This window comes from Tupaia chinensis, unplaced genomic scaffold, assembly GCF_000334495.1.
Source record: "Tupaia chinensis unplaced genomic scaffold, TupChi_1.0 Scaffold000330_1, whole genome shotgun sequence".
NCBI lineage: Eukaryota > Metazoa > Chordata > Mammalia > Scandentia > Tupaiidae > Tupaia > Tupaia belangeri.
In genome coordinates, this window is record NW_006159824.1 from 2,884,655 (window position 1) to 2,897,727 (window position 13,073).

A 13,073-nucleotide genomic window follows, 5' to 3' on the forward strand; every position below is an offset into this window, starting at 1 on the left:
AAGAAAGTTTCAAATCAATTATTGTCTTTTATTATCATCTTTAAAATATCATATAAAGGCCTTAGAAATTATCCAGGTTGTTACTGTAGCTGGAGTACTCTTAGATCTTACTGAACTGTTCCCTTCTCGGAGACATAGATAGCATCCAAGAATTTTCTTATATCTTTATTTTTAACTGTCGTGGCTTGAGGTATCAAAGCAGCTGAATTTGAAACAAGTTCAATATCATTGCCTTCAAGGATCAACTCATCTTTCTGGGCTTGAGATACTGAACAAGAAACACTTGGTCTCATTTGAACCCTCCGGATGTATTTTTCACCCAAGAAATTTCAGATTTCAACAAGGGACCCATTCTCCTGAATAATGACGCTGATGGGGAAATGAGCGTACACAGACCTCATCTTGTAGCAGAAGCCCAATGTAACACCCTTGATCATGTCTGGAAGTGACTACAGATAGTGCAAACTGTTGCCAGCTCCTTTCTGTTTCCCCACCATTTGTCAACCCTCAGCCTTCTCCTCTTCCCAAGGAGGCTGAGCTTGACAATGATGTGATGGAAGTCCCTCCGCAGGGTTCAGGGTTCGTCGGGGGGCCCTTCACGATAATGGTGCGTCCCTTCAGTGTGATGTCAACATTCTCAGGAATGTCGACCTTCTGGTTGCTGAGAATGGTCTTCATCCTTGCAGTAGGCGCAGCAAAGAGCAAGAGCTAATGCTTTTAACCACTGCATTAGATCAGGACTAGCAGGTGGTGTAGTGATTAAGGCACTGAATACTCCCACATGGCCTACCACGGTTCGAGTCCTGGGCCTCATGGCTTGTTTCTCACTCTCTCTTTCTCTGTCTCTTTGGTCAAATTAAAATAAATGAATGAATAAATAAAATTAAATAATTCTAAAAAAAAAAAAAGAAAAAGAAAAAAAAAAAAGGAACAACTGTATTAGATCCATTGCCTTTTATCCAAACAACATGCCTCAAAAGGAAGTTGGTCAGCTATGAAAACATGATGCAGTCAAGAAACAGCCCTGACTCAAGAATAGGACCTATCAACCCCTAGAAGCAAATATTTTCCCATTATGGAGATGGATATTTAGGATTTAAGAAGTTGTAAGACAGTCATATCATTTTATTGAAACTTACATTAGCAGGACTATCAAAGAGAATAAAGTGGTCCCATGCCAATAGCAACCCCTGGCTTCCAGAAGCAGCAGAAAATCCTCTCTAGAGGAAGAAACCCCCAAGTCAGGCTCTCCATATTCTCAATATTAAGATCGAGTAAATAGAGGTTCATAGTTAGAGATCAGCAATTGTAAGGAAACCATCATGATTGCTGGTTAGGGGAAAGAAAAAAAATATAGATTTAAATTTCTCTCAAAAACTTCAGATATGAAAACTGTCCATATGAAATAGCTATATAAAAAGTACAAAACCATAGCTGGCTCGTGATCTAGTAGTTAAGGGAGCTGGGTCTCACATAGCCAACTGTAGTTCAAATCCTGGCTCTAGCAGCTTGAAAAACAGGTCAGGCACATGTGTATGTGTATGTGTGTGTGTGTGTGTGTGTGTGTGCGCGCGCCCCAAATCCCAATGGGATAGAGAAATGGAGAAGGGATTGTGGTGTGACTACACCCCATTAGGAGGAGTTCCCTCCCTCTCTCTAGTGAGCATATATTCTCTAGCAGTTAAAAAATATGTATACCGAAGGAATAAAGTTAGAATAAAAGTAGTCATCCCCATAGCCTAGTGGTTAAGGGAGTCAGATCTAACAGGGTCCACTGTGGTTCAAATTCAGCTGCAGTGGCTTGAAAAACACATTGGGCATATGTGCTTGTATTCCCCAAATCCTGATGGGATGGGCAGATAGACGAGAAAGGACTACAGCATGATCATACCCCATTTAGGGGTGCTCTTCCCCTACCCAATAAGTACATGAGCCCTTCGGCAATTTAAAAAAAGTTTTCATAACAAAATATAAACAAGACTATTAGATATGATCACCACACAGACATTAAAAGGACCAATGAACATCCAGAAATACTGCTATGAATAGCTTCACTCTACATGTACACACTATGAATGCTCATGTGTAGTAATCACCAGAAAGACTGTTTAGGAAGGGTATGGAAGTTCAAAGGGAGATTCTGTTAGTAGTTAAAGTAGTCAGGAACCTATCCCTATTATGAGCAAGAAAACATAAAAGAGTCATAGTATAATCAGAAGGGTCACTGATATTCCAATCCAAGTTCTGGGACAATATATGCTGGTCTGGGAATTCAGTAATCTGCCTTATCTACCGTGAATGAACAGTTCATAAGCCTCTAGCCCAATGCTCTCGTCTTTCATCTTTTCCATAACTTTGCAGTTGTAATGTATTCTCTTATTTAAGTTACAAAGGGGATCAATTTCTGTCACTCACATTTTAGAACTTTTTTGAAGAGATATCAAGCGTGGGACCAGCAGATGGCGCAATGGCTACATTACTGGATTCCCATGTATTTGACCACAGTTCGAGTCCCTGACCGCGTGGCTTAAACTCACACCGGGCACATGTGCGTGCCTGCCCAAGATCCCAAGAGGAGAATGGAGGAGAAGGGATTGTGACACGGCCATTTCCCCTTGGGGGATGATTTCTTGCTTTTTGTCTGTCTCTGTCTTTCTGGCAAGCACACGTGCCCTATAGCAAACTTATTCAAAAAAAAGGGAAAAAAAAAGATATCAAGCTATTAGTTATAGTGACATTCTGATTTGTAACTTATTAGTTACTCACAGTGCCTACTTTTTGCTTACTTTTCACATTACCAAAACCACACTAAAATCACCTCTAGAAAACCTTGTAATCTGTAAAAAATGTATTTAAAATTCAGTAAAAATAGTTTTAAAAAAACACTCCATGATACACATAAAATCTTACCCTTTATTGAGTATGAGACTTTCTTCTTCTGCTTCTGAAAGCACAATCACCTTAGTGGGTGTCTGGGGCTCCCGTAGTGAGTAAATCCTAGCAACCAAAAGAGAAAAAAACCAGTACTTAAAATTCTTACATTTCCCTGAACTGCAGTTTCCTCTCCATCTAATCAGTTCTTATTTGAGTATCTTCCCAAGCAGTTATCATAACCTTTATTTTTAAAAATTCTTCTTCTTTATTTTTTTTGGTAATTTGCTACAGAGCACATGTGCTTGCCAGAGAAACAGAGAGGGGGAGGAAGGGAGGGAGGTGGGAGGAGGGAGGGAGGGAGAGAGAGAGAGATAGAGAAAGAGAGAAAGCATCTTTCAAAGGGGATGACCACACAATAATCTCTTCTCTTTGACTCTCCTCTCAGGCTTCTGGGCAAATGAACATGTACCCTAGGAGCTTTTTCAGGTTGTGGGGTCTGGGACTTGGATCATGCAATCTGGGAATTCAGTAATCTGCCTTATCTACCGTGAATGAACAGTTCATAAGCCTCTAGCCCAATGCTCTCGTCTTTCATCTTTTCCATAACTTTGCAGTTGTAATGTATTCTCTTATTTAAGTTACAAAGGGGATCAATTTCTGTCACTCACATTTTAGAACTTTTTTGAAGAGATATCAAGCGTGGGACCAGCAGATGGCGCAATGGCTACATTACTGGATTCCCATGTATTTGACCACAGTTCGAGTCCCTGACCGCGTGGCTTAAACTCACACCGGGCACATGTGCGTGCCTGCCCAAGATCCCAAGAGGAGAATGGAGGAGAAGGGATTGTGACACGGCCATTTCCCCTTGGGGGATGATTTCTTGCTTTTTGTCTGTCTCTGTCTTTCTGGCAAGCACACGTGCCCTATAGCAAACTTATTCAAAAAAAAGGGAAAAAAAAAGATATCAAGCTATTAGTTATAGTGACATTCTGATTTGTAACTTATTAGTTACTCACAGTGCCTACTTTTTGCTTACTTTTCACATTACCAAAACCACACTAAAATCACCTCTAGAAAACCTTGTAATCTGTAAAAAATGTATTTAAAATTCAGTAAAAATAGTTTTAAAAAAACACTCCATGATACACATAAAATCTTACCCTTTATTGAGTATGAGACTTTCTTCTTCTGCTTCTGAAAGCACAATCACCTTAGTGGGTGTCTGGGGCTCCCGTAGTGAGTAAATCCTAGCAACCAAAAGAGAAAAAAACCAGTACTTAAAATTCTTACATTTCCCTGAACTGCAGTTTCCTCTCCATCTAATCAGTTCTTATTTGAGTATCTTCCCAAGCAGTTATCATAACCTTTATTTTTAAAAATTCTTCTTCTTTATTTTTTTTGGTAATTTGCTACAGAGCACATGTGCTTGCCAGAGAAACAGAGAGGGGGAGGAAGGGAGGGAGGTGGGAGGAGGGAGGGAGGGAGAGAGAGAGAGATAGAGAAAGAGAGAAAGCATCTTTCAAAGGGGATGACCACACAATAATCTCTTCTCTTTGACTCTCCTCTCAGGCTTCTGGGCAAATGAACATGTACCCTAGGAGCTTTTTCAGGTTGTGGGGTCTGGGACTTGGATCATGCAATTGGTCATGTGGGATTCAGTCACCTTAACCACAACACCATCTGGTTAGCTCCATAACCATTTCTTTACCACAGAACTAACTGCTACTGACAAAGCGGCCTACTTCATTTTTTTTTAACCTAAAAGGAGGTTTGTTTGGTTACCTAAAAAAAATATTTTCTATCCCTACCAATATTCTTTAGCAACTCACTCCATAAGATTATACTTTTATTTCTACTGTCCTGAGCTCTTAGCTATACTCATCTTGTCTAGTCACCTCACAACTAGCCCCAAGCTTGCCAGGTGTTCTTCAATTATACCCATTTCTCTCTGCCGGTTAAGACAGGGGTTGGGGGATAGATCTCACTAGAAAAGGAACCATCTTATTCTTTTTTTTTTTTTTCTGTAAAAGAATTATTTAATTATATTTATTCATTTATTTATTTTAATTTGACTAGAGAGAGAGAGGAAGGGAGGGAAAGTGAGAAAGCAAGCCACCAGGTCCAGGACTTGAACCGTGGTTGTCCATGTGGGAGTATCCAGTGCTTTAACCACCACGCTGCCTGCTGACCCCATATTCTTTATTTCTTTATTTTTTGGAGAGGTTTTTACTATAGGGCACGTGCGCTCGCCAGGAAGACAAAGAGAGACAAAGAGACAGAAAGCGAGAAATCACCCCCCAGGGGGGATGGCCACATTGCAATCCCCTCTCCTCTAGGGATCTTGGGCACGCACGCACATGTGCCCGGCATGAGTTTAAGTCACCGGGTCTGGGACTCGAACTATGGTCGACTACATGGGAGTCCAGCAACATAGCCATTATGCTAACTGCTGGTCCCACCATACTCTTTATTATACCACTGGTTGACACAGTGAGTGACATTTAGCCTGCAATCTATACATGTTTTTGTTATATAAAGACCCAATATCATATCGCTCATATTTTCTTCAAGAGAAGTATAGAGAACTGAATTTTAGGTCTCTCTGTTTCTTTTTTGACTGAGGGAGACAGAAAGCACATTCCCATTGTTCCAATGCCACCATCTACCCTTAGTCTTCAGCCAGCCCTGGATAATGGGCACACATGTGCCTAATCTACTCAAGGAAGTCTCCAGGCTTGAACCAGGAACTTTCCCCTGTGTGATTGAATACAGAGTGCTGCTTTTTAATGCTGTGTCACTGTATGGCCCCTTGGATTTTTTTTTAACCAAAATAATTTGAAACAACTTATATTTCACAGTGTATATGGCCATTGTTAAATGGGAAAAGACTTTCAAAAGGCCTATAATGTCATTATTAGAAATCCAATGTCCTGGGGACGGCAAGTGGCGTGGTGGTTAAGGGCTCTAGACTCTCACATGGTCGACTGCATTTTGAGTACCAAACACCTGGCGGTTTGCTTTCTCACTTTCTCTCTCATTCCATCCCTCTCTGGTCCAATTAAATTAAATAAACATGTAAACAAATAAAGTTAAATAAAAAATAATTCTTAAAAAAAAAAAAGAAATCCAATGTCCCTTTTAAAGTCTCCAACAAATTAATCACTTATTTTGTCTTTGCAATTTCCAACACCAAAGCCATGTGGGTGGACAGAGAAGGCTCCAGGAGAAATATTCGTATGTAGCAGTATCTATAATAAAAGAGATTAGTGCCTCAGTTCCTAGCTGAATGCTAGATGTGTTGCAGATACATAGGCCACCAAGTATATTCCTGGATATATCTGATATGTCATATCCTAGGCCCTAGGTTATGTAAACACTATATGGTGTCTATTTCTTACCTGGGAACTTCTGAAGGAGGCACGTTAAAACTGGACAAGAAGGGACCAGCAGTTGGCATAATGGCTATGTCGCTGGACTCCCACGTAGTCGACCGCGGTTCAAGTCCCGGACCCGGTGGCTTGAACTCACACCAGGCGCGTGTGTGTGCGTGCCCAAGATCCTGAGAGGAGAATGGAGGAAAAGGGATTGTGGCGTGGCCACTCCCCCTGGGGGGTGATTTCCTGCTTTCTGTCTCTCTGTCTCTCTCTGTCTGGAGAGTGCACGTGCCCTATAGCAAAAACCTCTCAAAAAAAAAAAAATCTGGATAAGAAAGGACTATGGTATAGTATGTCCAGTTCTCTGAAGCCCTTTATGAGCAGGTTAGAGAACCCTGGCTATTAACATAGCTCCATATAAAAGACCACAACAGTTAAGTGAAAAGGTAGAAGATAACCAAGTTTGGGAATACTCTATCTTGAGAAAACGTTCAGGATACTGAGAGTTGAAAGAAGCCAATGGGAGATATAAACTTACTGAGGGAGCTAGAAGTTAAACACTGCACCCTTGAACATGCATACAACCATCTGTATAGAAACCACCACATCAACAGAGGTTACTGCTGATGACCTCCGTCAGAACTAGATTAAACCAAGTACCTTCATATCACTGACCTATTAGCAGTTAGGTAAGATCTCTGCATTACCAACCCCACACTCCCTAACCCCATTCTGAAAGAGTATCAGGAAGGAGTAGGCAGCCTCATTCTTACATTTCACCCTTGTACCCCAAGTGCTGAGGTAGAAGAATGAATGAAAACGCAGACCACACCCTCTCCAGTTATTTCAGACCATTTCACTCATTTTATTTTGTTATTTTTAAAAGTGTTTTTGCCAAAGAGCACAAATGCTCACCAGACAGAAACAGTGAGAGGGAAAGTGAGAAATCACCCCTGGAGTAACGGCCACTACAGTCCCTTCTCCTCCATTTTCCTCTTGGAATTCTAGGCACACATGTACATGTACCAAGCATGAGTTTCAATGCCAGGTCTAGAACTTGAACCACAGCTGACCATGTGAGAGACCAGCGCCTTAACCACCACACCACTTGCTGGCCCTATTTCACTCATTTTATAGGACACAGGTCTGATCTACGAAAGAGCTACAATAATAGTTTTTAAATGGTTTTGAGTATTAAAGTTTTAAACTGGACACACTAAATTTTAATACTGAAAAGTAACCAGAAAGCTATGGGATATGTGTAAGATGCCATTAAGGCACCAGCCATTCAGCAGAGAAGGAAGATTTGAGAGAACATAATTAAGAGCAGTGATCAGAAAAAAAACAAAACTGAAGGCATTTGTACCTCTGCTGAATCCTTACCAATAAACTTTTTATATAAGATGATTCAGAAAGTTAACTGACACTAATAGAAACCTAAGTAGAATTAGAACATTTAATCATTCAGTGCAAGGCTTGGAAATAACTTCAGAAATGCTCATATCAGGGTCCAGACGATGATGCCATGGCAAAACGCAACACTGTGGGGCTGGCCCACATGGGAATATTCCAGGTTTGCAACTGGAGACTTGCCTGAGAATACCCAGGTGCATGTGTGTCCATGATCTGGGGCTGGCTGAAGCAGGGGCGATTAGAACCCTACTGGAGTACTGTTTCTGGCTCTCCATCTCCCTGACTAATGGAAGAAATAAATAAACTTAAAAAAAAAAAAAAAAAAAAAACCTATCAAATCAAACCTGCTACTTTTACAGACTGGAAACTAATATTGACACTAAAAAGAAGTCCAAGATCGTAAGGGTAAAAACCACGGAGTGGGATGATAATTCGAATCTCTCTATGTCCACTTATATCCTTTCCCCTATAATATATTATCACCCAAAGACGGACATGATGAAGAGGTCTGGTAATAGTACTACAGGTCAGAGTAGGAGACAATGGAGGAATACAAAAGGAATAAAAATAATTACCAGGTAAGTTAGGTGATTCTTATTACTGAGAATAGATCACAAAAGCCATCACACAAAGCATTCCAAACATTCTATGATTCATTTGTTGCTACTGAGCTGTTAATTGGCAAAGAACAGACCCTTCTCACCTACAAAGCTACAACAGAGATAAAAATAAAATTTACCTTATAACATTGTCTGATGTTAATAGCACTATGTGGGGATCCAGCATTTCACTTGGATACCAGGCAGCATGCTTTAGAGTCAGAGAGGTAGAACTGGTGAAAAATCTCTCAGCAATTGGAGTGGTACTAAAATAAAGACAACAATTTTCCTAAACATTTTGTAGAACATGAATGAAAAACATTCAAAAGGAAAATCTATTTTAATATACCTTCCCTTTTTTTTTTTTGTTAGCGGGCACTTGCACTTGCCAGTTAGAGAGGGAGAGAAGCAAACATTCCCTGTAGAAAATGGTCATGCTATAATCTCTTCCTCTTCTTCTCTCCTTTCAGGATTTTGAGCATGCATGCACACACACCTCATGTGGTTTTTGAGTCACCAGGCCTAGGACTCAAACTACATGGTCAGCCATGTGGGATCTGGCTGTCTTAACCAACAAGCTATGGAGCTGGTCTGCTTTTCTTTCCTTCTTATTTCTTTCCCTTGCTCAAGCATTCAAAATAGATGCTAGTAGTCAATCAATACCATACAGTTAATATAAAAATATTTTTTAACCAAAGTGTTTTTAGATATAGTATCTGATTTGATCCTTTTATTAACCCCATATGGAAACTACAAATGCAAATATTATTACTGTACTTTGAAAATGAAGAAACAGATTTAGAAAATAAACAACTTAAAGAAACTTGGGACCAGTAGTTGGCATAATGGTTATGTTGCTGGACTCCCATGAAGTCAACTGCAGTTCGAGTCCCGTACCCAGTGGCTTAAATTCATGCCAGACACATGCGTGTGTGTGTCCAAGACCCCAAGAGGAGAATGGAGGAGAAGGGATTGCAGCACGGTCATCACCCCCGGGGGCGGGGGGGGGTGATTTCTCACTTTCTGTTTCTGTCTTTCTGGCGAGCGCACATGCCCTATAGCAAAAACCTCTCCAAAAAAAAAAAAAAGAAACTTAACTTATGGACCATCCAGTGGTGTTGTGGTTAAGGTGACTGGATCCCGCATGGCTGACTGCATGGCTCGAGTCCTGGACATGGTGGTTCAAAGGGCATGCCAGACACATATGTGTGCATGTCCACAATCTCAAAAAGAGAAATGTAGGAGGTGTTGAGGCATGGCCATTTCCCAAAGGGATGCTTTCTTACTTTCTCTTTCTCTCTCCAGTGAGCACACATACTCTCCAGCAAGTTTAAAAAAAAATAAAAACAAAGAACTCAGCTTATAAGCTCAAGGTGGGTTTCTACCTTATATTCTTTTCAGTAGATCTTTCATATTCTCACTTTTCTGGATTCGCTGAAAAAGACACTACATAAAAATAAAACCTAGATAAACTTCTGACTCACAGACACTGTATTTTAAATCCTCTTACTGGGCCAGTCTGTGGCCTGGTGGTTGTACGAGCTCTAGCCCATATGTACAATAGTGCAGTTCAGGTCCTGTCAGTTTGAAAGGCATGCTGGGTGTGTGTGCATTTGCACCCAAAATCCCAAAAGGAGCGAAAAAATGGAAAAGTGATTATGGCATGGCCATTCTCCATGAGGGGCAATTTTCTTACTTCTTCTGTCTCTTGCCACTGAATGCACAATGCCCTCTAGCAAAATTTTTAAAAAAATGTTTAATTTAAAAAATATTGGGCCAGCAGTTGGCATGGAGGTTAAGACAGCAGGCTCCCACATGACTCACTATGTAATTCAAGTGTCAGACCTGGTGGTTCGAAAAATTCTCTGGGCACATGTGTGTGTGTGCCCCAAATTCTGAGAGAATAGAAGAGAAGGGATTGTGGTATGGCCATCTCCCCTAGGGGTTGCTTTGTCACTTCCCCTCCCCCCCCTCCCCCCGTGCACATACCCTGTAGCAAAAATTAAAAAAAATAAAATAAAATCAAAAAATTAAAAATACATCCTTGTTCTACCTAATTGAAAGAATGATCTAACTTTCAATGAGACAGCAGTGTGTGATAATTCAAGCAGAATAAAAGTACAATTGATCATATATACCATGAACGTTAATATCACAAAAAGCCTGCTACAGATGCTAAGGAATACTGTTAACATTTTTTTTTTTTTTTGGCAGAGGTTTTTGCTATAGGGTACGTGCACTTGCCAGAAAGAGAGAGACAGAGAGGCAGAAAACGAGAAATACCCCCGCCCCAGGAGGGATGGCCACACCACAATCCCTTCTCTTCCATTCTCCTCTCAGGATCTTGGGCATGCACGCATTCGTGCCTGGCGTGAATTTACGCCACTGGGTCCAGGACTCGAACTGTAGTTGACTACATGGGAGTCCAGTGACATAGCCATTACACCAACTGCTGGTCCCGGAATGCTATGATGTTTTAATATTGGATACTAAATACATTTTAATAACCACTTGTCTTAAATAATTTTCTGGTATATATTGCAAAGTATATGCATAAATACCAAATGAAAATACAACTTACCTACAATTCACTGTTGATTTTCCACCTTCAAATTCAGAATTCTTCCCCCATCTTTTAGGTAATTCTAATACCATAAGTCCTTTTATTCCTATAAGTGCTACATGATGTTGTGTTGGACTTAATAAGACTTGATAGATTTCAAACAGGGGTGGATTTATACAAAGCAATTTCTGCAAATTAAAACAAACTGGTCAAAATAGTTCATTTAAATATAAATATGTGTAGCAGTTACTTGAAATCACAGTAATGCTTCATTTTTCTCTATAGGATAATTAACATTCTGAAAACATACTGTTGGGCTATTAACTGACAAAATATTTTTAATAGCTTATATTGGAACATCAGATTTCCCTTTTTAGAGATTACTAGACATGATTTTTCCTCTTACAATAAAGCTCCAGCCTATTACTCTAGTCTCAACTCACCACCATTCCCTACTTTCGCTTTACACTCCACTCAGACTCCTGTATTTCTGGGAAATCATTATGCTTTGCTATGCCCATGTCCTTTTACACTTGTTTCTCCTCCTTTAATGCCCTGTTTTTCTTTTTTAGCTGGCTAATAAGACTTATACATCTAGGACTAGCAGGTGGTGTGTCGTTTAAGGTGCTGGACTCCCACATGGCTGACTGTGGTCAAAGTCCCAGACCTGGTAGCTTGAAAATCAAACTGGGCCACGTGTGCATGTGTGTGCAAAATTCCGTAAGAGGAGAGGGGACTGTTGCATGGTCATCCCCCAGGAGGGTAATTTCTTTCCTTTTTTTTCTTTTTCTTTTTTTTTTTTTTTTTTACAGGTTTTTGCTACAGGGCACTTGCACTTGCCAGAAAGAGACAGACAGAAAGACAAGACAGACAGAAAGCGAGAAATTACCCCTCAGGGGGAATGGCCATGCCACAATCCCTTCTCCTCCATTCTCCTCTCGGGATCCTGGGTATGCACGCACATGCGCCCGGGGTGAGTTTTAAGCCACCGGTCCAGGTCAATTACATGGGAGTCCAGTGACATAGCCATTATGCTAACTGCTGGGTCCCCCTTTGGCAAACTTCTCAAAACACTCTCAAAAGCAGATGTCAGTCATCACTCTATTTTTTGCTATGTCAAAAAGAACATTTATTATTTTTATTACAGCCTCTTATGTCAAAGAGAACATTTACTGTTTTCATCAAAGCCTCTGGCTTTCTTGACAGATGCTTTTGGTGCAGGTGCTTTCTGGGCTACAGTTTTCTGACCTTTCTGAGCTTTTGGAGGTGCAGCTGCCTTTTGGCCTGGTAGGGAGCAGGAACCTTCTGGACTGGAGCCTTCTTGCTTGCAGTAGGTGTACACTATGTGGGAACTTGAGGATGAAGTCAGTGAGGTGCATGCATTTGAAAGGCATGGCCTGTCTCCTCACCTGAGTGCAAGATCCATCAACCAAAGCCCTGTTCTGATCGATAACATCTACAATTGCAACCAGCTTACTGGCAGGAGGGCCAAAGGAGACATAGGCTACAGGCCAACCTCCATAAAGCACCTGAATACCATGTTGCTGGCGTTCAGCAAGAAGACAATCATTACTCTTTGGCCCCTAGAAAGTCAAATAGCAAAACGCCTTAAGCATCCCCAAAAAACTGTTGCCACAACCTTTGCTCTAGACCAACCTACTTCTGTTTTGTCTTAAGCACTTCCATGTCTTGGTAGCCATTGTTTTGGTTGTGCTTTGTCTTCAGAATCATTCTGGTAAAGCCTTTTTTCATCTTCTGTCAAAATTCTTCAAAAAAAAGGACCAACAGGTGGCATAACAGTTATGTCGCAGGACTCCCACGCAGTCAATCGTGGTTTGAGCTCTGGACCTGGTGCCTTAAAAAAGAAATTCACGCAGGGGACTGTGCGTGCATGCCCAAGATCCTGAGAGGAGAATGGAGAAGGGATTGCAGTGTAGCCATCTCTGCTGGGGAAAATTTCTCGCTCTGTCTCTCTGTGTCTCCCAGTGAGTGTATGTGCCCTAGAGCAAAGAAGGCTCTCTAAATAAATACACAGTTGACAACTTTTATTTTTTAATTGTTAAAATAAGAGAATTTATTACAGAGAAATATTTCCAGTAAGGTATGTTTGATCATAGCAAGTCTGGAAAATTTTTTATTTTTGAGAGATTTTTGCTATAGGGTGTGTGCGCTTGCTGAAAAGACAGAGCCTCCTCTGGGGAGTAAGGGTGGGTACACATTCACCCTGTGTGTTTCAAGCCACGAGTC

General features: G+C 40.8%; 1 protein-coding gene across 2 annotated transcripts in view; it reads right to left on the minus strand.

Annotated features, from left to right (window-relative positions):
* The window catches only part of NUP88 (nucleoporin 88), a 39,512-nt gene that overhangs the window by 25,206 nt on the left and 1,233 nt on the right, over window positions 1-13,073 (minus strand). For both annotated transcript variants that reach the window (XM_027773196.1, XM_006151882.3), the window contains exons 2-4: window positions 10,845-11,014; window positions 8,404-8,529; window positions 4,038-4,124 (exon numbers count right to left, since the gene is read on the minus strand). In XM_027773196.1, the coding sequence (XP_027628997.1) occupies window positions 4,038-4,124; window positions 8,404-8,529; window positions 10,845-11,014 (383 nt within the window). The remainder of the gene's footprint in view (window positions 1-4,037; window positions 4,125-8,403; window positions 8,530-10,844; window positions 11,015-13,073) is intronic.